Source organism: Sciurus carolinensis, chromosome 4, assembly GCF_902686445.1.
Source record: "Sciurus carolinensis chromosome 4, mSciCar1.2, whole genome shotgun sequence".
Classification (NCBI taxonomy): domain Eukaryota; kingdom Metazoa; phylum Chordata; class Mammalia; order Rodentia; family Sciuridae; genus Sciurus; species Sciurus carolinensis.
In genome coordinates this window covers 109374776-109398637 of record NC_062216.1, presented here as the reverse complement: position 1 = coordinate 109398637, position 23862 = coordinate 109374776, and the positions used below count along the sequence as shown (strand labels likewise).

At 49.3% G+C, this 23862-nt stretch overlaps 2 protein-coding genes across 2 annotated transcripts; one reads left to right on the top strand and one right to left on the bottom strand.

The window, feature by feature from the left end:
- Positions 1-419: 419 nt before the first annotated feature.
- Ddx23 (DEAD-box helicase 23) lies at positions 420-11053 on the top strand. The gene is given in 26 exon segments (XM_053743382.1): positions 420-461; positions 463-534; positions 536-630; positions 1079-1189; positions 3187-3280; positions 3390-3455; positions 4357-4495; positions 4741-4874; positions 4982-5094; positions 5341-5410; positions 5412-5450; positions 5452-5486; positions 5573-5604; positions 5607-5635; positions 5637-5666; positions 5668-5799; positions 6117-6262; positions 6747-6924; positions 7670-7892; positions 7895-7911; positions 8348-8461; positions 8463-8500; positions 8686-8794; positions 9513-9686; position 9750; positions 10114-11053. Coding segments are annotated over 26 exon segments (2460 nt in total). The 3' UTR covers positions 10341-11053.
- A 738-nt stretch (positions 11054-11791) lies between these two features.
- Positions 11792-21743, bottom strand: Cacnb3 (calcium voltage-gated channel auxiliary subunit beta 3). Its single transcript, XM_047549128.1, is given in 15 exon segments — positions 11792-13111; positions 13803-13952; positions 14072-14167; positions 14313-14464; positions 14733-14842; positions 15017-15075; positions 15224-15304; positions 15490-15509; positions 15721-15785; positions 16055-16170; positions 16881-16916; positions 16919-17005; positions 17285-17343; positions 17346-17406; positions 21133-21743. Coding segments are annotated over 15 exon segments (1452 nt in total). The 5' UTR covers positions 21178-21743; the 3' UTR covers positions 11792-12796.
- Positions 21744-23862: the final 2119 nt, after the last annotated feature.

Sequence of the window (23862 nt, the reverse complement as noted above, 5' to 3'; positions counted from 1 at the left end):
GTTGGTACCTGTTCATTCACTACATATTTTAATACTCTTGAGTCTATAGAAATATGCTATACTCAAGGAATCCCAGCTACTGGGGAGACTGAGGCAGGAAATCTCAAAGTTCAAGGCCAGCCTGGCAACTTAGCAAGACCTATCTCAAATAAAAAAGGACTGGGATGTAGCTAAGTACCCCTGGGTTCAATCCCAGTACCCCTCAAAAAATAAAATAAAAAATCCCAGAGAGACAGTACAGTACAGTGAGTAAGAGGGAACTTCTGGAGCCAAACTGCTCCTGTGTCCTCAGTCAAGTGAGTTTATGCTTCTGAATTTCAATTTCTTCATCTGTAAAGTAAGTAGACTAGTATATCTACCTCAGAGTTGTTTTGAGATTGAGTGAATTGTGTATTAAGCCCTCCTCTTGCCTACAACAGATGGCAGGAGAACTGGCTGATAAAAAGGACCGAGATGCGTCACCCTGCCAAGGAAGAAAGGAAGCGATCACGGACACCTGAGAGAGAGCGGGATAGAGACCGGGACCGGAAGTCCCTCCCCATCTAAAGATAGGAAGAGGCATCGGTCAAGGGATAGACGTCGAGGAGGCAGCCGCTCTCGCTCCCGTTCCCGTTCTAAGTCTACAGAGAGGTAAAGTGACTTTGCATGTTTGTTACATGAGAAGGGAAGATACATTTCAAACTTCTTTCTTGGTTCCTTCAATGCCTCTGGTATTAGGCATCTACTTTTCCTACATTAGTGTACTGCCATTCCAGTCGAACCTGCAAGTGTTTTCAGTTTTCCTCAGTCACTCAGCTCTCAAGTTGAGGGGGAACTTGAGAGATGAAGGTCCAGATGATCAGGGAAGGTAGTTCACATGTTTGCATGGTTGTCTGTGGTCATTGCCATTATTACTTAGAATTGCAACTCTTATCTGTAAGATATTCTTTGAATTTCATTGTTACTGCCCTGGGAAATACATTCCACAATTTGTGAAAATTACTTTGGAGAGGAAAGTGCATGAAAACCTTATTGGGGCTACAGTGAAGTAAGATACTATGAAAATATCAAGTGATTTCTTAAATTTGCTGTCTTCCAGAGAACGACGGCACAAAGAACGAGAAAGAGATAAGGAACGAGATCGGAATAAGAAGGACCGAGATAGAGACAAGGATGGGCACAGGCGAGACAAGGACCGTAAGCGATCCAGGTACCTGAGGGAATGAGAGTGGGTTTTAGGGGGTGTTCTTATTTCTTCCTTTCTGCATCTCATTTGGCTCAGCTTCATAGGAAAAGTAATTTCTCATAGCAGATCTTGTTGGTAGTATTGCAGAACTGTCTTCTAAGAAAGTATGTATTTTCTTTAGAGAGTTAGTAATAGTTTAATAGTTAGTAAAGTCACAACATTTTGAGGCTCAACTTATGCTTGGAATTAGAAATTAGTTTGAAAAGTTTATCAGTCTACAAAACACTCCTGTAGCTCTAGTATACCATTCAATTTCATACCCAGGATATATACAACATATATTTGTTAAAAGAACTTAATGTCACTGGTATGGTGGTACACTCCTGTAATGCCAGCAATTTGGGAAGTTAAGGCAGGAGGATTGCAAGTTTGAAGACAGCCTCAGCAATTTAGCAAAACCCTCAGGAACTTAGTGAGACTCTATCTCAAAAAATTAAGGGCTGCTATGCTGGGATTGTAGCTCAGTGGTAGAGTGCTTGTCTAGCATGTGTGAGGCATTGGTTTAATTCTCGCACCACATATAAATAAATAAATAAAAAGGTCCATGAACACCTAAATGGGGTGGGGGGTGCTTGAGATGTGGCTCAATGGTTAAGGGCCCCTGGGTTAAATCCCCAGTGTCCTCCCATAGCCTAATGTCGTTTGCAATGTGGCACGTGCCTCTAATCCCAGCTACTTGGGAGACTGAGGCAGAAGGAATCACCAATTCAAGGATACTCTGGGTATTTTCATCAGCTTTTTTGGTGCTGTGACAAAAGACCCAACAAGAAAAGTTATAGGAGGAAAAAGTTTATTTTGGGGCTCACATTTCAGGGGTCTCAGTTGGTAGATGACTGACTCCATTTCTTGGGCTTTGGATGCAGTAAAACATCATGGCAAAAGTGTGTGATGGAGGAAAGCAGCTGGGAACTTGGCACCAGGAGCAGAAAGAGAGCTTCTACTCAGTAAGGCAAAAATATATACCCCAAAGGCGTACCCTAGGAACTCACATCCTCCAGTCACATCCGCCCTGCCTACAGTTACTTCCCAGTTAATCCCTCTCTGGGATTAATGTATTGATTAGGTTAAGAATTTCTTAACCCAATCATTTCATCTCTAAACTTTATTGCATTGTCTCACACATGAGCTTTTGGGGGATACCTCATATCTAAACCATAATACTAGACAGCTTAGCAAGACCCTGTGTCAAAATAAAAAAGGATTGGGGATGTAGCTCAGTGGTTAAGCACCCCTGAGTTCAACCCCTAGTACCTAAATGAATAGAATAGAATAACTTAATGTCCCAGTGTTTTGATCTCTTTCCTTTGAAAATTTTCTTTATAAAGTTCTTAACAGACCCTGAGTAAGGCAAAGGATAAAATACTTAAAATAGAAACTCAGTGGGATTGTTTGAGATCTCTTGTAGATTAAGCATGTAGCCACTGTGGGGAAAGGACTGCTGGCCTAGATAGTAGGGAAAGCTGTGGTAGTATCTCCTCTGCTTGTGGGGATGGCCAGGTAGGCTCAATTCATTGCGTATTCTAAAGTTAAGAATTTTTTTCCCTCAGTGTGCAACTGCTGTTTGGAGGAAATATTTTTGTTTTGTGATGCTGGGGATAGAACCCAGGGCCTTGTGCATGCTAGGCAAGTATTTACCACTGAGCTATACCTCCAGAACTGGAGGTATATTTTTGACATTAATAGAGAAGGCCCTTCCCAGAAAAGACTGGTCTTAGAAAAGGAGATTCAGGTAGAATAGGGCTAAGACAGGACCATAGTTAGATTTCAGAGTAGGCAGAGAGGGGACCTTGCCTACTAAGAGAGCCTTAGGACATGATAGATAACCATGGGCCAGGCTATCTTCTGTCTTGTTGAGTTGTGGGGAAACTTCTGTCCTCTTCTTGGGGCTCAGTCTGTACCTCATCCAAAAAAGACTAGAGTAAGACAGCAATATGGACCTTTCTTGGTCTTTTCCCTTAAAGTTTATCTCCTGGCCGAGGAAAAGATTTTAAATCTCGGAAGGACAGAGACTCTAAAAAGGATGAAGATGATGAGCATGGTGATAAGAAGCCTAAGGTAAAAAAAAGAGAAATAATTTTTTTGTCTTCCTCCAAAGTTGAGCCCTGCTTTGTTGGTCCAATGGAAGAGAGCTTCTATGGAATGAAATCCTGTGTTTTATCTTCAGGCCCAGCCACTATCTCTGGAGGAACTTTTAGCCAAGAAAAAGGCTGAGGAAGAAGCTGAGGCTAAGGTAAGAATTTGGGGGTCTCTATTTGTATACTCTGACTGACATGACAACAATACCATATGCTGGGTGTCTTTAACAATAGAAATTATTTTGAACCTACGTCAAGCTGGGTTGGGGTGGTTCACACCAGTAATCCCAGCTACTTAGGAGACCAAAGAAAGGAAGATCACAAGATTGAGGCCAGCCCTGGGTGACTAGATACTGTCTCAAAAATAAAATAAAAGGGTTGGAGATGTAACTCATTGGTAGAGCACTTGCCTAGCATATGTGAGAACTTGTGTTCAATCTACAGAATTAGAAGGAAAAAAAAGAGAAGGAAATCTCGAATTTCACTAATCTCAAATAAAAAGATTTTAAAAAGAAGCCCAAGGGTAGGATATCAGTAGAGTTATATCTTCTGAGGTCCCTCTCCTGGCTTGTAGATTTTTTTCCTGCTGTATTCACATGGTCGTCTCTTTGTGCACATGTGCCCCTGGTGTCTCTGTGTCCAGATTTCTTCTTTTTATTATAAGGTCCCCAGTCCTGTTGGATTAGGACCTATTCTGCTGCCTCATTTTAATTTGATTTCTTCTTTAAAGGCTCTGTCTCTAAATACACAAATCCTGAGGTACTGGGGGTTAGGGATTCAATATGTGAATTTGGGGGTGCACATAGTTCAGCCCATAACAAGGTCCTAGGCCTATTTGTATTTTCCTTAATAAGTTTAATGCCTTTGCAAATATTTTGGGGGGCTCCATGCAGTCTTCCTAGCGCTAATGTGATTATTTCCTGCTCCCAGATCACAATTCCCTATTTATTTTATTTTTTGTGGTGCTGGGGACTGAAACCAGGAGCTCACACATGTTATAGGCAAGTGTGCTCTACCACTGAGCCACATCCCCAGACCCTCCCATTTATTTTGTAGCCTAAGTTCCTTTCCAAAGCAGAGCGGGAAGCTGAAGCTCTAAAGCGACGGCAGCAGGAGGTGGAAGAGCGGCAGAGAATGCTTGAAGAAGAAAGGAAGAAAAGGAAACAGTTCCAAGACTTGGGCAGGAAGATGTTGGGTTCGTTTTCTATGCTGTGTGGAAAGTGTGGGATTATGGTGTCACTTAGAAAGAGAGAAACCTGTTTACTCCAGAATTTGGAAGAGGGAAGGATGATGGAAATTTATGAGTAAAGTATCTTATTGGATCTCCCTTGTATCATGTCTACCCCTCTTTTTCCTCATTTTGTGTCATCTGGATTCCCTTCATTCCTTTTCCTTTTTTCTTCCACTAAATTCTGCAACTTTTCTTTCTTTGTTCTGCAGAAGACCCTCAGGAACGGGAACGTCGGGAACGCAGAGAGAGGATGGAGCGGGAGACCAATGGAAATGAGGATGAGGAAGGTCGGCAGAAGATCCGGGAAGAGAAGGATAAGAGCAAGGAACTGCATGCTATTAAGGTGCAGGCCTTGGCTTCACACATACACACACACACACGAAACTTGGTTATTTGGCCATTCTGTTCTCTGGATGTGATAAGTTGACTGATTTTGTGCTGTCTGGGCAGGAACGTTACCTGGGTGGCATCAAAAAGCGGCGCCGAACAAGGCATCTCAATGATCGAAAGTTTGTCTTTGAGTGGGATGCATCTGAGGACACATCCATCGATTACAACCCCCTGTGAGTGACTTTGGGCCTGAGTACTTTGTCTTTGACACTAGGCAGCCCTAGAGAGAGAGAGAGAGCTGGCGATGACAAAGGTAGAAGTAGGATAAACTGATACGGAGAAATTGGTAGAATAGTATTCAACCAGCTCTGGGCAAGGAAAGATGCTGGTTAGAGAACTGATGCATATTGGCAGTCTGTCTTTACCCCCTGCTGCTGTAATAGCTCCTTCTCTTTTTTCTTTCTTTGTCTCAATTCTAGGTACAAAGAACGCCACCAGGTGCAGTTGTTAGGGCGAGGCTTCATTGCAGGCATTGACCTAAAGCAGCAGACAACGAGAGCAGTCACGCTTCTATGGAGACCTAATGGAGGAAGAGGCGAACGTTGGAAGAAAAGGAGCAGGAGGAGTGAGTAGTTAAGGTTATTGGACAGAGTCCAGGATCTCTACGAAAGGAGGCAGAAGTTACTGATTCTTGCTTGCATTCTGCTCCAGAGCAAGACTTCGCAAACTTCGGAAGAAGGAAGCCAACAGCGCTGGGATGATCGTCACTGGTCCGCAGAAGAAATTAGATGAGATGACAGACAGGGGACTGGCGGATCTTCCGTGAAGACTATAGCATCACCACCAAAGGTGGCAAAATCCCCAATCCCATCCGATCCTGGAAAGACTCTTCTCTGCCCCCACACATCTTGGAGGTCATTGATAAGTGTGGCTATAAGGTAAGAAGGGACGATTGGCCCAGGAGACCTGCCATGTTCCTACATTCTGGGGATACAATCTTAGTTTGTGAATAGAGAATTTGTTCCTTGATTATTTGGTATTTTCTCTGCACATGGGCACCAAAATGACCTTATCTGTCACTTTCTGGTGGAAGTATTTTCCATTTGAGGGATTGGTGTTTTCTTTTTGTGCCCTCTTTCCTCTGAATGGTACTCTGTGTCCCTCCCAAATACATTGTGCGGGCACATAGGCCCACTGTGTTAGCAGTAGCCCAGGTAGTACCTGTACCCGTTATTCTTTCTCTGGGTCATTGCAGGAACCAACACCTATCCAGCGCCAGGCAATTCCCATTGGGTTACAGAATCGTGACATCATTGGTGTGGCTGAGACTGGCAGTGGTAAAACGGCAGCCTTCCTCATCCCTTTGCTGGTGTGGATCACCACACTTCCCAAAATTGACAGGTAGGTTCAGCTGGCTTCAGTTGCAGTGAGTTTGGCTGGGTAGGAGAAGTGAAAATGGCAAACGAATGTTTGGTGAGGTATTTTGGTTTTTTGTTTTATTTCTGCAGTGCTGGGGATTGAACCCAGGGCCTCGCATGTGCTAGGCAAGTGCTAGGCAAGTGCTCTAGAAGTGAGCTACATCCCAGTCCCTAGTGTTGTCTTTCTAAGTCTATAATCAAAAACTCCCTTCTTTATTCTGGGTTGGATATGAGGGAATAATTGGATCGTGATATCAAAGAAGTGTATGCTTGTTGCTGGCAGGGATCTTACCTTAGAGAAATTTGTTATTCTGGAGTCTGTTAATTTTTAAGTGGGATCCCCACATCTTTTCCCACTAGCCTCCCTATTCCCATAGCTACCCTTAAAAGTGATTTTGTCTTGCTCCTGTTTGTGGTTGGATAAGAACCAAAGCTCATGAAGCTGTGGGACACCCCATTTACCACAGGATCGAAGAGTCAGACCAGGGCCCTTATGCCATCATCCTGGCTCCTACTCGTGAGTTGGCTCAGCAGATTGAGGAAGAGACCATCAAGTTTGGGAAACCGCTTGGCATCCGCACTGTGGCTGTCATTGGTGGCATCTCCAGAGAAGACCAGGGCTTCAGACTGCGAATGGGTTGTGAGGTTTGTTTCCCTAGCCAGCAGCCACCTGCTATTTGGGAAGGCTCCCTCTCTTGGGGATTTGGTCCTAGTTTCTGGAATAGATGTGCAGTAAAATGAAGAAAGGGCCTGGTTTATGTATATGTACTACTTTTTTAGAACTTACATACCATTGGATCATACTGCACATAATGCATAAATATTAGCTTATTAATTCTCACAACACGTATATGAGAGTATAGAGTGGTATCTCCATTTTATAAAGCTTGAGACTGGGTTATAAATTGCTTGAAGTTCCACACAGCTGGCTGGCAGGAGACATAATGGAGGTTCATATCCAAAGCCTGTGCTCCCTATTACTCTGCCAGCCCATGTCACTGACTTTGCATGTTACCTTCCTCTCAGGAAAGGGGAAGTGAGCCTTTTAGAACTCTGTAGGAATTGAGTCATGTATAGACTTCTCAGTGTCATCTCTTCATGTAGCCACTTCCAAAATACTCCTTAGTCTCTCTCCTATATAGAAATTTCCTTCTGATTTTGCCTTCTCTGTCTAACCCCTTACTTTAGAGACTCCATTTATTCCTGAAAAAAAATCAAAAGCAACAAATGATTTCATGAAAGTTCCTAAGAACTGCCAAACCTGTCTGGTGGTTGAAATCCAAGTCCTTTAGCACTGGAGGTCTATTACCCAACTGGGTGGATAGTTCACATCAGAGAAAAGAAGGGGTTTGCCTTCTGGGGCCCTATATAATTACACAGTACTCCCTAGATCGTGATTGCTACCCCGGGACGTCTGATTGATGTGCTGGAGAACCGTTACCTAGTGTTGAGCCGCTGTACCTATGTGGTTCTGGATGAAGCAGATAGGATGATTGACATGGGCTTTGAGCCAGATGTCCAGAAGATCCTGGAGCACATGCCTGTCAGCAACCAAAACCAGACACGGATGAGGCCTGAGGACCCTGAGAAGATGTTGGCCAACTTTGAGTCAGGAAACATAAGTACCGCCAAGTAAGACTGCTTCCCTGGTTGGGCAAGTTCCTACACCTGCTCTTAGACCCTTTTTTGCCTTAGATGGGCCAGAGCACCTGTTTCTGGAATGATGTGGTATGCCTAGGTACAATCCTCTGACAGTCTTTAGGGATGGAGCTATTTAACTTAGTCCTGGAAAAATGATTTCAAAAAAATCATGCTACTGTCTAGACCACAGGTAGCAAATGCTCTAGCCCTTCTTGTCATTGTAGGATGTAAAATGCCTGGATGAACAGGTACTGGGAAAAATAGGAAGGCAAAGGACACTGTTCCTAAGCTGTCATTACAGTAGACCTTATTTCTACAGTAGAACTTATATATAGTAGAACTCATTTTAGATTCTTTAGCCAGTGGTGACAATGGGATATGTGATTATATCTGCCTGGGGCCAGGGCTGAGCCTCCTGTTTTCATAGACAGTCATGTTCACGGCCACCATGCCCCCAGCGGTGGAGCGTCTGGCCAGGAGCTATCTTCGACGACCTGCTGTGGTGTACATTGGCTCTGCAGGCAAGCCCCATGAGCGCGTTGGAACAGAAGGTCTTCCTCATGTCATAGTCAGAAAAGAGGTATGGGGGGCAGCTGAGCTGAGGGAAACTGGTGGCAAGAGAAAAGTTGTGAGAACTTTCTTTTAGTGCAGTGTCTGCTGGGCAATTGTTTCTGCTGTTTTCTTTAGAATGCCTGAAATTGGTGTTCATAGATCAGGGTTGGTGTTTCACTTGGAGTAGGAAATATGCATCTCATTTTTCCCCAGGAAAAAGCTGCTGGCAATATTGGAACAAGGCTTTGATCCACCCATCATCATTTTTGTCAATCAGAAGAAGGGTTGTGATGTGTTGGCCAAGTCCCTGGAGAAGATGGGGGTATGTCTGGCAAGGGAGAGCAGGGTCTGTGGCTGCTTTCTGAAGTGGGGTGGAGGAGTCCCCTAGGCACCTGCTTTCAGTTCTCACTCGTTCTTCAACCTTTCTAGTATTCAGCCAGTCAGGGCCAAAGAGAAAAGGATGTTTGAGGAGAACCAAGGCAGTTGCTGTGACTCCCTGTCCATTCTAGCAGTACCAGCCAAAAGCTACTGTGGGTCTTCATCCAAGTAGAGTGTGGGCAGAAAGAGGTTTTTGAGACACAGCCTTAGCAGAGTCTGAAGGTGTGAAATAGAGTTGGGTCCATATTGTTTGTGTATGTTTGGGAGTGGAGATGATAGGGTCAGGAGACAAATATGATAATCATTGCCCTTGGTGGGAGAGAGTGTGTCCCTTACCACTCAACTCTTCACCTTTAAATTTCCTGACCCTGCTTTCCATGCTAATCTCTCCTTCTAATTCTCTGAGAACTTCTCACCTGATTCTACTCTCACCAGATTGCTTTGCCTTTGACCTTACCATCTCTGCCACACCCTGTTCTCCTCCCACCCCTTTTTTCAGTCACCTATTCTTTCTCCCTTTCAATTGTACTTAGTCTTTCTCATTGCCTCCTTCCCTTTTCCTACCTGCTGCTGTCCCCAACCCTTCTCCTCCATCCCCATTCTCTTTATTTCTGTGTCTTCCCATATTCCCATTATTGTCCACCTTACCATTCTTCCAACAGTACAATGCTTGTACACTGCATGGCGGAAAAGGTCAGGAGCAGCGAGAATTTGCACTGTCCAACCTCAAGGCTGGGGCCAAGGATATTTTGGTGGCTACAGATGTGGCTGGTCGTGGTATCGACATCCAGGATGTGTCTATGGTTGTCAACTATGATATGGCCAAAATATTGAAGGTAAGTGCAGGGGAAGGCAGCTTCAGTCCAGTTAATGTTGAGACTCCATATCTCCTCCCTTAGGGTCAATGCTATCCTGAGGAGCTCCCAGCTCCCATTCTGGGGATACCTGTCCTGATGAGAAAAGCTCTTGCCCTTTAGCTCTCTGGGTTTGTCATCCTGGCACATGGGATAACACTTCTGTCCTCAAGGTTATGGAAAAGAATGGGACTAGGTGACGCTGTGGTGTGGTAGGATGACAACAGTCAGCAGTGGAATGGGAGACAGCAGAATGCTCGGTGGGAGCATCAGATATGGGCAGGGTAAAGTGGATTCTCTGCCCATAGAGGTTCACAGGGAACCGGATGCCTTTAATAATACGTGCTTCAGATAGTGCTCACCAGGGCTTCTGGCCTGGTCCCAAGGCGATGTTCCTCCTGCTCCTTAGATTATATCCACCGTATTGGCCGCACGGGTCGAGCAGGCAAGAGTGGCGTGGCCATCACCTTCCTCACCAAAGAGGACTCGGCTGTGTTCTACGAGCTGAAGCAAGCCATCCTGGAGAGCCCAGTGTCTTCCTGTCCCCCAGAGCTAGCCAACCACCCAGATGCCCAGCATAATCCAGGCACCATCCTCACCAAGAAGCGCCGAGAAGAGAGACCATGCTTTGCTTGACACAGGACTCCTCCCATGGGTTTAAGGGCATGCTGTGAAGTTGCGTGATGCCTGTTCTTTAAGACCCTCACGTTCCTCTTTCCAGGTTCTCAGTCTTGGGTTATGGGAGCTTTGGAAACAGTCATACTCCCTGGCTTAGACCCTCAAGTCTGGAGGCCTGAATGAGGCTATAAAAGGACAGGATACTGTAGGAGGCAGGGAAAGCACAGATTTAGGCCCACCTTTGCCCCTTGGGGGGGCTTTCAGATTGTACTGGGCCATGAACTCTTCCAGGTTATAGGGCAACCTACTGGCACTACCCCCAAGACTGAACACACACCTGGCTGCCTGCGTAGGTCCTTCTTCGGCAAGGACTCGACAGCGTAACCATGTGCACTGCAGCAATGCTGTCGCCCTAGATGACCCAGGGGATCTGGCACCATGAGGATTGTGGACCTTGGACTCTGTCATTTTGACAGCTGTTTTCCCATTTGGCATATAAAACAAGTCGAGAGCCTTTAGAACTGTGCACAGCCCTGTGCCAAAGGGTGCTGTGCACTCTAGGCATCCCTCCCCCAGGGAATTTTTTTAGTAGATGTGGGGACAGGGTGAGCTGGCTGTGTCCATCTTTAAGTCACTGAGTGAAATTTCTGTTTTCTATTCTCTGAGAAGATGAGTTTGTATGTTCTGAGAATAAATAATGAATATTAAGGCTGTGTTTAGTTCTAACCAAACTCATCTCCTAGGTTCCCTGATACATAGGATAGGAGGGACAACATTGGGCACAGCAGATTGTTTGGGAAAATGAAAGTCACATCCAGTGGGAAACCTAGGGTCTCAGCTGATACTCTTAAGTCATAAATAGCACTTGAGGGGAGATGGACAAGCCATGACAGCAGGATCATAATGCATCTCCCCTCTCCTGCTTGAACCTCATGTAACTCGTGGCCCTAGCCTGGATGCCGCCTAGGGAAAAAAGAAAGCATATGAAATTGGACAGGTAAGGCAATCAGAACCACTCAGATGCACCCTGTTGCTATGCATCTGACACCTTGTCATAGTACCTTTGTGGATCCGCAGTTACTAGAGGAGGAGACAGTGAAGGAGGGGTGGCACTGTTCCCATCCATGCCCCTCTTATGCAAATACTCTACCCCTCAGTTGGGCAAAGTGTAGCTACTTTTAGGGCTTTTCTGGCCTGAGGCAGAGACAGTGGAAAACTTGACTAAGCCTCTTCCCCACTTCTCAGAACAAGTCTCTTCTGTGCTGCCAAGTGTCTCTCTCCAGACACCATGGGGATGAGAGGGTGGGGATGCCTGGGAGCACAGGGTCTCCTGGAGCTCTGCCCTTTTCTTGCCCATTCAATGGATGGTTGGAGAGAATGGAGAACAAAATACCTACTTCTGTCAGAGTTGGAGCACATGGTGAGCCACCTGAGCCAGAAGATATAGAATACACACCTGCCGAGACTTGTATGGTTGTTTTATTGATGACAGTGAAATGGGCCCGGGTCTTGTGAGCATGCTCTGTAGATCACACACTAGAGCCATAAGGCAAGGGTAGCCAGGGCCTCTGGGGGCTGTCCACTGTGTCCTATGTCTCCCCATCTAACCCTAACCTAACAAGCAGCAGCTATGAGTCAGGGAATAGTCTGGAGCCCCCACCTTCCAGGAGGTGAGAATAGAAATGACAGGATGCAAGGCAGGATGAGAATGCGAGGAGGCCCCCAAGCTGTTCCTCCCTCCCCAGACTTCTAATCCAGGTTTGGCTTCTGCTGCCTTTGGTTTGACCATGCTTCAACATCCCTGGTCCTGTCAGATGCTAAGCTTCCTGGAGGTGTGAGGAGGGCCCTTTCCTCGAAGAGCCTCAGCTGGGAGGGCTTTCTCTGGCCCAGCCTCACCTGCCTGCTGCTCTAGTCTTGGATGTGGATGCCCCACTCCAGCTGATGGGTGGAAGTGCCACCCTATTGGGCTTTGATTGTCTGGTTTCTGATGCGTGGCAGTGAGGTGAATGGAGACCCTTGGACCAAAGCACAACTCCTCAATCCCTTGACTGTTAAGACTTGTCTGCTTGGGAATCTTGTTTCTTCCTTGTGCCATGTTTGCCCACAGCCCCACCCTCTTGTCACTATGAGGGGGCATCCCTTCCCTGAGTCTGATGGGAAGGTCCCTGCTAAGGGGATCCTGGCCTGAGGGCACTGCCCAGTGGGGCAGCTTCTTGTACAGGAGGCAAGGAAGGTGCCAGGGGTGCAGAACACAGCTAGTACCTGGAATGGGAGCCTAGGGGTCACTGTGCCCAGGTGAGGGGTTCCCCTGCTTCTACCAGAACCTTGGGACCACAGGCAGCCCTGGGGCTGGGCAGGGGGTTGTGGGAGCTGAGCTTAGTGGCAGCCTAATGCCAGTCTAACTCCAACCTGCCTGGAGTGGGCATCCCAGCCAGCTGTGCCTATGCCTGCCAGGGTAGGGCAGCAGGAGGCCATCAGTAACTATCCTTGGGCCAAGGCCTGTTGCGCTGCCAGTTCCGGTCATTGTGGTTGTGCTCCGAGTCCTGTGCTAGGAGCCGGTCTTGGGGGTCATGCCCATTAGCACTGGGCAGCCCCGAGGTGTGTTGGCGATGAGGCTGATACAGGTCCTGGTAGGCATCTGCATAGTCCTCCTCCAGGTGGCGGGAGCTGCGTTGTGAAGATCCTGTCCAAGCCTGGCGGGAGCTCTCGCTGGCCTCGTCTGAGGGCATCAAGCTGTCCCGCTCCAGGGGCGAGTGCTCCTCACCTCTCTCCCCCAGCAGCTGCTGGTTCTGAGGGCCACACAACAGCTCTAAGTGAGGCAGTACGGGATCTGGCCTCTGCCTCCCTCCCACCTCTGGTAGAGTGGAAGATTCTTCCTCTCAACTCAATTTCCAGGTATAGGAGGAATTGGTGTGAGGAAGAAGCATACTGGAATATTTTTCCGGGCCAGATAAAGAATATTGGAGCTTTTGACCTCTGCAAAATTCAGGCTCTGCCTTCAAAACTGACTGGGAGGAGGGTTTGGAGATAATGATGTTTTCCTTCCTTTTTTCTGTTTTTTTTTGCTACTGGAAATTAAACCAAGAACCCAGAGCACGGCTTTACCACTGAGCCACATCCCCAGCCCTCTGTGTTTTTTATTTTGAGACAGGTTCTCACTAAGTTGTTTAGGGCCTCACTAAGTTGCTGAGGCTGGCCTCGAACTTGCGATCCTCCTGCCTCAGCCTCCTGGAGATAATGTTTCTCTTGACCCCTAGAAAACAAATCCTTGATTACCCATCTCATTGATTTACTCTCTAACCAGGAAGTTCTTTGGTCCATGTGCACTAGCTTTGTGCAAAGCAGAAGTAGAGCTGAGAGCTCAACAATCCCTTGGCCTTCTGAACTGCAGGCCAAGGATGATCCTTTGAGCAGAAAGGATATGTGTTTGGCTGACTTAACCTGCACATCTGAAAATGATTACCCATTGGAAATGGTTACCTGAAGTCCGGGGATGGCACTGGGAGGGCCCAGAAGTCCAGTGCCAGGGGCTGGGTGGTGGGTGGCCCGCCAGTAAACCTCTAGGTATTCAGCCAGGTGCTCACAGGCATCCTCCAGCTGGTTCTCATCCAGAATCACATCAAATGATTCCTGGGGAGGGAGGGTGAAGGGAGAATGTTGGCTTCCTCTTGGCAGCAGTCCCTGTCCATCTCTACCACATCTGCTGCCCAGGAAGAGTGGGTATAGGAACCGCTGACCCAGGCACTCACTGGTGGGCACTGAACCAGTTTATCATATGCCATCATCTGTACTGTCAGATGCTTCATCTGTGATTTCCCACGGGAGCGAATGAGCCGCTGGAGTACCTGAAGGGGGGAGGGTGGAACACAAAGAGTGGTATTCAGGAGCAACAGAAAAAGGGAACTCTGGTTCCCTAGGTAGGGCCCAAGCAGATGTGTGCCACATGCAAGGAAGCAGTTCTGGGCCTCCCCCAGACCCTTGTTGACTTACCTTAGGTGAGGATACTTTAACAAAGACGATGATGGGAGCCAGGGAGGTCTTGGCCAGCTGTGCTGGGTGATTGATGGTGTCAGCATCCAACACTACTAGCTGCAGGGATTTGGCCAGCTCAAATATACGCTCGATCTCACTCTGTACTTCAGCTAAGGAGGGGAGCACAGTGCTCATCAGGGGATCCACCCACTATTTACTCCCAGGGATTTAAAGGCTCCCGAATGATGATCTAGAAGGAACTAGAGGCCTATGCTGGCAGAGGACCAGGGAATTGAGGAAGGGGATGGGTTCCTGATTATCTTGGGGCAGGTAGAGGAGATGGGCAGAAAAACAAGGACTTGGAGAAGAGAAAAGGGAGAAGGAAGGTTCTCACTAGTACTGGAGTGGACAGAGAAGCAGGAGATGGGGACTCCTCACCAATGCTGGAACGGGCGGAGGAGCGCTCAATGATGGTCCTCTTGCCAGGATTGTTAAGCACAGATCTCTTTGCTAGTGAGAGGTCTGCTGTAACTCGTGTAATGGAGATCCTGGAGTAGGGTGGGAAACCACAGCTGGCTTCAAACCTCTAACCATAAAAGCCTCAGCCTCTCCTTACCCAGCTCTCTAGCTTCCCTTTAGAGACTTGCTCTAGGCATGGGGAAGTAGTCAGTGATCTTCTCCCTGGTTCTCAGGTCAGGTCAGGCCAGGTCAGGGCAGCTTACCTGCCATCAAACCTATGTTTGAGGAAGTCGAAGAGAGCCTTCTGCATCATGTCTGTGACCTGCAGGGAGGGCACAGTACTAATGCAAGCTGTCTTGAAAAGAGGCAGTATCCCCCATACATGGTCCCAGAGTCTTCTCCTTCCTCTGGGGTCTGTGTATGGTAGGCTTGCTAGGGGTGACTCTTTGGGGTTAGGGATTTCCTCTCACCTCATAACCTTTCAGAGAGGGTCCCACCAGCACCACAGGCCGCATGGAGGGCACCACATCATATGGGGGAATATGTTCTGCCTGCAGAATGAACAGGAGATCAAACAAAATTATGGCCCTGGCTCCAGCGTTATGCCTGACTGATGGGGAGGGGATAGTCAAGTTCTGGATTCCCTCCCCTCTGTTCTTCCCCTCCAACAATGACTGCCCAGAAAAGTGTCCCTATAGCCATGAGCCCCCCAGCCCATCTCCCTTTCTTGACTCACCTGCTTTTGCTTCTGCTTGGCTTTTTGGAAAAGGAAATAAAAGATTAAAGTTGGTGAAGGGAAAAGGGCCTGAAAGCATGGTATTCCCTTCCCCAGGGGAGACACTGGCTTTCTCCCCGTTCCTTGAACCCTCCACCAGCCCCTTCCCACACGTTCACTGCGGAGGATCCTCTTTTCCCCTGTGGTCTAGTTACCCATCTACCCAAGGTGGGTGGGTTAAGGGGAAACTACCTAGAGACGGAGGAGGGGAACGTCGGTTGCCAATGTCACTCAGGCTAGAAGGGTTCCCGGATCTCCTGAGGGAAGAAAAGGAGGAAGAAGAATATAAATGTGTCCCTGTGTATGTTCTATATTATCCAATAGTTGTATAAATGCCCATCTACTTAGGAAAATGGAGTATCTCTGCTAAGCATGCATCTGTGGGTGTATGTGTAAATCTGGTGTAAATATGTACAGCTGTGTATTTGTGAGGGGTAGGATATACATGTGTAGTGCATGAGACATGTATCATGGGCCAAGTGCATGTGTTCGGGTGTGTGTTTACTGAACTGCAGCCTGCTCTCACCTGGCCTTCTGCTCCTGTTTGAGTCGGATGCTCTCCAGGCGCTGGGGGCTGGGGATGAAGGCGATGTCCCCACCCTCTTTCACTAGCCGCCCGATCCACCAGTCATTGCTGTACTTCTGGAGTGGAGCAAAAGGGGCAGTGAGAGGAGCCAGCCCAGGCCCCAGGCTGATCTGGTCTGAGGAAAGTAGCACCAGGGGCAGTGACAGAAGGTGTTGTAGGGGGAAGGGCAGCCAGGGTTAAGCCACAGGAATTCAGAGTGCAGCATCACAGTGGTCCCAGGGGACCTCAGAAGCAGCTAATCTGAATGCTAACCTTTACAGATACAGAAACTGAGGATCAAGAGCTGGGACTGTGGCTTAGTGGTAGAGCACTTGCCTAGCATGTGTGAAGCACTAGGTTCTATTCTCAGCACCACATTAAAAAAAATAAATAAAATAAAGACATTGCGTTCATCTACAACTAAAAATATTTTTTAAAAAAGGAGGGTCTGGGGTTGTGGCTCAGTGGTAGAGCCCTTGCCTAGCACATGTGAGGCACTGGGTTCGATTCTCAGCACTGTATATAAATAAATGAATAAAATAAAAGTCCATCAACATCTAAAAAATACATATTAAAAAAAATAAAGAAACTAAGGATGAAGCCAGATCTCAGAAGGGTAAAGACCTGAGGATCAGGTCTAGGGTGTAAAGGGTGTACAGGTGTGTGTGTAAAGGTAAGAATGGAAGAGTCTGGGGATTTCTTATTTATAGACTAGAATTAAAGTAACAGGCATTGGAGGAAAAGCAGGAAAAAACTAGAAGCTTTTTGGGGAAGGGGAGATGATCACCTCTTTAATGTGCAGAAAATCTTTGGGCCTCAAAGTTGACATCCAGAGCCCTGGACTGGGCACTCCTCGTCCAGTACACCACAGATAGCTGACATTGGTCTCACAGCAAATGCCACAGGTTTATGCTGAAGAATTCAGCAGTCAGTACAAGTGAGAGGCGCCTCAGAGGCCACCCCTTCCAGTTTTGGTACACCATCAGGGGAAGGTGGGAAGCTCCAATGAAGGAGTTTGGTGTCAGCCTGAGGCCTCTGCCCAGCACATACACCCACCCACCCACACACACACACACACACACACACACACACACTCATGCTCAAGTTCATCCTGCCTAAATCCGCAGGACACAGGATCCAGGACCCAGTACAGGTTTCCACCCAGTCCGGCCTCCTGCCCAGAAGGTATACCTTGGCCCTCTCAAGCTGCTGTTGAGCCTGGCTCTCCACTTCACGCCGGGCACTCTCCCGTCCTCTTCCAGGGAGACGTCTGAGTCCAGAGATGGGCGGCTGGTATAGGAGTCGGCTGAACCCTGAGATGGGAGACAGGCTGTGATCCCTGGGCTCAGGGGTGGAAGGACATCATAAAGGCACCCTCTTAACCCTATACTGGTGCCTCTGCTACTCACAGTCTCTCCATCTCCCAGTGGGTGGCTGGACCCCCATGTTTCTTCTATTCACTGAGAAGGAACCAGTGCCTCTGAACCTATAGGGAAGCTGGTCTGATCCACATGTGCAAAGACCAGGGCCTCTCCCTCCCAGCCTATTAACACTGCAGCTTTGTATAGAGGCATCACTTCTCCTTCCTCCCTTTTTCTCTTCTCTACCATGTCCTCTGAAGCAGAGAGGGAGATGTACTGAAGATGATATGCTGGAGATGATTCTGAATCCAAGAGACAAGGCCCCCTCGTTCACATCAGCCTGCAAAGCAGCCTGGACATCATCCCTTAAGGATCCTGAGAGGAGTACAGCCAGAAACAGCCAAGAGATGCTGGTTGCTACCTCACAGGCCTAAGTGTTGGGATGTAGCCATTGCCCTCTTGGGTTCTACCTTCCCTACTCCAACGAGGTTTTTGAAGGCTCCCAAATGGTGAGCCCTTGCTCTTCTCCTGTGGAGACTGAGCTGTCAACTCTTGGAAGCTTCCTCCCCTTTATTATCCCTACCACCCCATTTCTTTCACTTCACACTGCTGAGGCAAATGGCCAGGTGTGAGCAACAAACAATACAGACTAAGAGGATAACACAAAGCTATCTCCTTGGGCACAGGAAACCTGGGCCACACCTGCTTGGTCTACATCTCCCCACCCCTTTCCTGGACCCAGGGGGATATCAGGCCCTGGAGGAAGACCACACTGGTGCCAAGCAACCCAGCTGAGGTGCAGGACCCTGGGGATGTGCAAGGGTATCTCTTGTAATGTGAGAAAGGAGTCTCTGAGTTCTTCCCATAGGAAGGATCTTTGAGCAATGAGGGTGCATTTGAGGGATTGCAGAGTCCCACCTTCAACACAGTGTTCAAACAAATGAGAAAAGTCAGAGTTTGAATCAAGTGGTTGAATTTAGGACGTCTGTTTTCCCCACAAGTCCTAGGGAAAATGAAATCTTGTTTCCTACCTCAGTTTTCCCTCTCTACAGGCAAAGTCTGAAGGGGTACTTTACCTCAATTCTGAGATGCCAGTGGCAGAGAGAAGGGAGGAGTTTAGATAAAAGGGTTCATGCAGGAATGTGTGGGAGAAGAGGGTTTTAGGATGTTCTTGGGCTGAGGAATATTCATTCCCTCAAGCCTATAGGCATGGCCACCTCCAGAAGGCAGCAGAGGCTAGAGTGCAGTGGAGAAGGCAACATCAAGCACCTGCCCATTGACCTGCCTTCTTCTTCATCACTTGCCTTGAACAAGAGGGCTGGTCAGCTTGGTGTCAGTCAAGGGCCTAGAGCCTAAGCTAAGGCAAATGTCTACAGGAGACCCCAGGCGTGGAGACAGCACAGGGGGAAAGCTTTCATTTGAAAGGAGCGGAGTTTACCTGCTGTTCTCCATATTTACTGAAAATAAGACTGGGTTGGTGGCAGGGTAATGAGAGGCTGAGCCTCAGAAAGAACCTTTGTATAGTGTGAGGGGCCTCATTCCTAGTGGTCTTAGAAGACAAGTGCTAACTCTGTGAGACATGGCTGGCTGAGTGAGTGGACAGAGGTCAAAAGGGCAGGAGGCAGGAGGCAAGGCAAGGATGACCACTCACTTGGCATATGTCAGATAGAGACCTCCTAGATGCCCAGCATGGTGCTGAGAGAAGAGTCCCATCTTTATTCCCTGCTTCCCAGGCTTTCAGCCTAATTTAGGGATCTTAATACCCCTATCTGGGGCATCTGAGTTAGCTGGTCTCTCACACTGGGAAGGGAATGACAGAATCTCTCCCTAAATATTTAATGAGTTGTGCTCAGAATGGAACCCCTCTCCATGCTTCCCAAGTCCTCAGGGCTTGCTCATCTTTCATGCTATGGTATCACTTTGGGAAAGTCAGGCCTGTCCTGTCAAGTATATACTGGGGTCTTACTTTCCCCATTCCCTGCTATGCCAAAACAGCCAGAGGCTCAGTACTTGGGAGCTGCCAGGGTTGGCACAGTGCCCTGGTGGTGCCCCCCCTTGCCTGGTGAGTGTGTGGGCAGGCTGCAGCTCCTCTCTTGCCTGGCACGGGGGAAGGAGAGGAGGGAGATGAGCCGGTGGATTTATTTAGAGCCTGATCTCCCTCCTACTGCTTCAGAGGGGGCCTCAGGGAGAGCAAGGAGCCAGGCAAGGGGAAGCAAAGTGGGGGAGGTGATCCAGGAACTAGAAGGGACAGTAAGGGAGCAATAGGTCAGCAGGCTCCTCTCAAATACCACCATGTGTCAGTGTCAGTCTTTTCCTTGTAGTAGCCCTTGCCTTCTCACCAGGGATGGGAAGAACCTCCTAAGGGCCCTGCAGCCCCACAGAGAGGTTTGTTCTCAAGCTCACCTTGGCACCCTGGGCTACACCAGCTGTCCCTTCAACTGTCAGAAAGAGGTGTCCACCAGAGCCTTGAAAATCATATGCTCTAGCTGCAATGTAATTAGCCAGAGCGGCCCCATGGAAAATGGGCCCAGGAGGAGCTCAGTCCCAGGAAAAGACTGACAGTTGCCTGTTCTGAGTCCCAACAATCATCTGTCCTGGGGCTGGTGGTGAGTGATGGAGAAGACTTGATTCAATGTGCTTTCAGACCTGGGGATGCTCAACCCTTATGCGTATCAGAGGCCCCCTCCAAGCCAGTGGTCTTTTACTAAGGTCTTCTTGTGGGATGTTTGAGGAAAGGCTGCGCTCCAAGGGACTGAGGCTGCTTCCCACTCTTGCTTCATCTTTCCAGGATACCCCTGTTCTCTGAGCTCCTGCTCCGGGAATCACTGCCTAATGAGCTGATTTGTCTCAGTGGGTCAGGAGATAAAAGCAAAGAGAAGAATTAAACTATTTATTGGTTGCCTGGTCTCTGAGCAAAGAGCTTCCTTTCCATCCCAGGCCCTCAGCTCCTCTGGGCCTCACCTCCAGGCCCTCCATGCTAAGCAGGAGCTCAGGACACCCGCTGCTCTGAGGAAGCCTCCGCAGGGGGCTGAGTAATCGATGGGGCTCAGTCAGCGGGCCACCCATGTGCTGGGTGTCCAGGTTCAGCCTGGGAGAGAAACTGGGCTAGAGGAAGAGTAAGGAGATAAGGAATTCGCAGAGATGGAGAGCAGAGGGGAATGATGAAGCTCCGCAAGTTTTAGGATTCTCGGTCTGAAGAAGCTGGTACCTAACTCTCTGATGTTCTCCGACACTCCCCAATTGTCATTTACTTGGGGCAGTGGTCTGGAGTGTCCCCCTGCCCAGGATCACCAATTTCTCTCCTGTTATGTTTCAGACCCCATAAACCCAGAATTTGAAACTCCAGACATTGCGTGTTCTCTCTCTAAAGCCTCCGTGACCACAGCCTCCAGGTCTTTCTCCCTCTGCCCCTTCTGCCCTGGGCTTTGAAGCCACCTGCTCAATCTCCCCCACTCCAATGCCCCTCCACACACATATGCGATGCCCCTGGGTCTAGGCCTGGGGCACTGGGAAGCCCCTGGCATGAAAACCCATCTCCCCACTTTTCTAGAGCTCCCCACTACGCGCCCTGACCCGCCACTGAGGCGTTTTTTCAAAGTCCTGAACTGGGGGAAGGGTTGAAGGGGGAGGAGGTGTCACCCCAACTGCCCCACCCCCACCCTCCCCGTGGGCACTCACCGCCTCCGAGTCCTCAAACCCGGGCACGTAGGAGTCGTCATACATGGGGGAGTCCGGGTGGGGGAAGCGAGCGGCGCCGGGGGCGGGAGCGGCCCGGAGGCAGGGGCGAGGACAGCGGGCCGCGCCCGAGATGCCACCGAGCCCCGCAGCCCTGCGGGCGGCGGCGGAGAGCGAGAGAGCGCGAAGGAGGGAACGAGCCGCGAAGACCAGCTGCTCCGAGCTCAAATCACCGCTCCCCCCTCCCCACCCCCCAAACCCAGCCGGTCCCACCCCGAGCGCCGCTGAGGAATCTGGCGCCGGCTCCTACAACAATAGTGCCCGCCCACCTGACCCCCTCCCGGGAAGGCGGGGGCGGCGGGGGCGGCGGGGGCGCCGCGGCCGGGGAGCAGGGGACTGGGCCGGGGAGGCGGCGGGCGCGAGCGGGGGAAGGTGGGTCCCCCAGCACCTCTGGGGCAGGGGCTGCGGGGAGGGAGGCAGGAGAGGCTGCGGGCGGGGCGGATCCGGGCAGGAGGAGGCGGGGCGAGGAGAGATGCGGAGACAGAGACGCTCAGCAACCCAGGAACTACTCCGCGGGGAAACAAAGGGCTGGTGCGGGGGAGGGGAGGGGGCGCGGGCAGGGAGGAGACGCGACCTGAGCGGAGACCGGAGAGAACAGGGGTGACGGGAAGGCTGGAGAGAAAGAAAGCAGCAGTCGAGGCAGAGGGAGGAAGTCTGGGGGTCGGGGGAGAAAATGCGAAGACTGAGGGACACCGAAGAGGCCGGGGAGGTGGAACGGGGATGGGGGAGGGGGTCGGGCGGCAGACGGGAAGAGGTCCCAGGTGAGACGGCTGTGTGTTTGGAGTGTTTCCGCTCCCTGTGACACTCCAAATGCAAACCCCGTAATAATAGTGGGGAGGAATGGGTTTGGCGACCCCAGGCCGATGCCATGAAGGCAGCCCCTGTCACAAGGCAGATAGGTGATCAGCCTCGTCTGTATTGGGCTGCAGCAAAGGGTGGTGTAGCCCAACCCTTGAGAAGTGGGGAGTTTCGTGGAGACGGGTAGGCCCCGTTACACCTGTTGCGCGGGCAGATTTCATCCTAGCCCGGCCAGGATGGAGGTTCCCTTCCTAAATTCCTTGCCAAGGATCGTGCCAGGCATTGCCAAGGCAACTGTGGGAACTGGGGCAGATAGGGGCTGTTTTAGGTGAGCCTAAGAGAAAGGGGAAGAAACCAGAGGGTGGCGGTAGGGGGATAGTTGTGGGTGAGACAAAAGGTGGGATCGTGGCACACTAGGGTTGGGAGGAGGAAGCAGCAAGTCTCCCGCTTTGCAAAAGACCCGGGATAGGGTGGGCAGTATCTTGGTTCTAGCCACAATACTGCTCTGCATCACTCAGTCTCCTTCAAAGGAGCACTGCGATTTGAGAGAGCAGCAGCCCTTATCTTGAAGAAATTTCCCCAAGGTCTACCCACTTAAGTTTCCTCCTTTTTGCATTTCCTGAGCATAATTATTCATTTGAATTCTCACCACCGGGCACCCCAAGAGGAGGATGTCTTAGACCTGAGTTACACTTGAAACATGCACTTTAATCTATGCTATTGTGCCTAAATTCAGTCCTTTCCATTCCCAGTTTCCAGTCCCTGGAAGAGTGAGTTCAGATATCTGTGCATTCATCCCTTTACCTTTGGGGGCTAGAGAGAAATCAGAATGCCAAAATTGTAATGGGTTTGATGAGATCCATAGCAGAAGGCACAGTGCATGGGAGAGTGAGGAAGACCCACGAATCATATAACTGCCCACCTGTATCATTTCTTATTCCCTTGGCAAGAAAAAGAGAAGGGGACTCATCTTAAGATTGTCTTTTGCCTGCCTACACCCTTGGGTGAGCCACTGCAGCCCTGCTCAGCATCTTCTTCCTGTTGGGGTTGGCAGACAACTTTGTAGGAGTCCCTGTGGCTGAGGGTGCTGGTCACAACTCGGGGAGGCAGTCTGATTTCACAATTCCCTCTGAGTTTTGCAGGTTTGGGGTGATACATTGGTTTTCCTGTACTGGAAGTTCCCAGATACTGTCTTTTCACTTTTGTATCCTCTCCCAGTTCCATACTATTCCTTGTATCTCCTTTTTTGTTCTGTCACTTCGATTTCTTCTCTCCATCCAGAGGGTAGAGAGGTGTGAAACAGTGCACTCCTGGGAGACTGTTCTTATGGTTCTCTCCCATTCCTGAACCTACTCTCCTGGTCTCTTCTTTTGGGATTCTCCCCAGGTACATGGGGTCCTGGGACTGTAGGTAACAGTGGATCTGCCATTAGCAGTAGTCCTTCTTCACACACTTATCGCCTTCATTCCCAGCTGGGACAATGATGTCTAAGTTTGCTCCTAAGGCATGAGTTGACATGCCAACCAACCCCAGGAGATGGGTTCAAGTTCCTTATACCTGGACCCATCCCCTGGGACCCTCTGGTGCTTCAGAGCTTCCCTTCCATCTCCCCATACTCTAGATTGCTACTCAATGCCCCTTTCATTTCTCACCTCACCCACACCTGCCTACTCCATTTCTCATACCAACCTAATCATGGATGCAAGACCTAAGAGGCAAAGCTGAAATAACCAGGTTTAAGGAGCTGGAGTTCTTAAGAGTCTCTAGAATGCCTTATAGCTTATCTAATCTATGCATAACCTATCCCCAGGCATCGAATGGAGAAACTGAGCAAGAGCAGGACTCTGGACTAGATGGAGGTCAGCAGCATTCTAG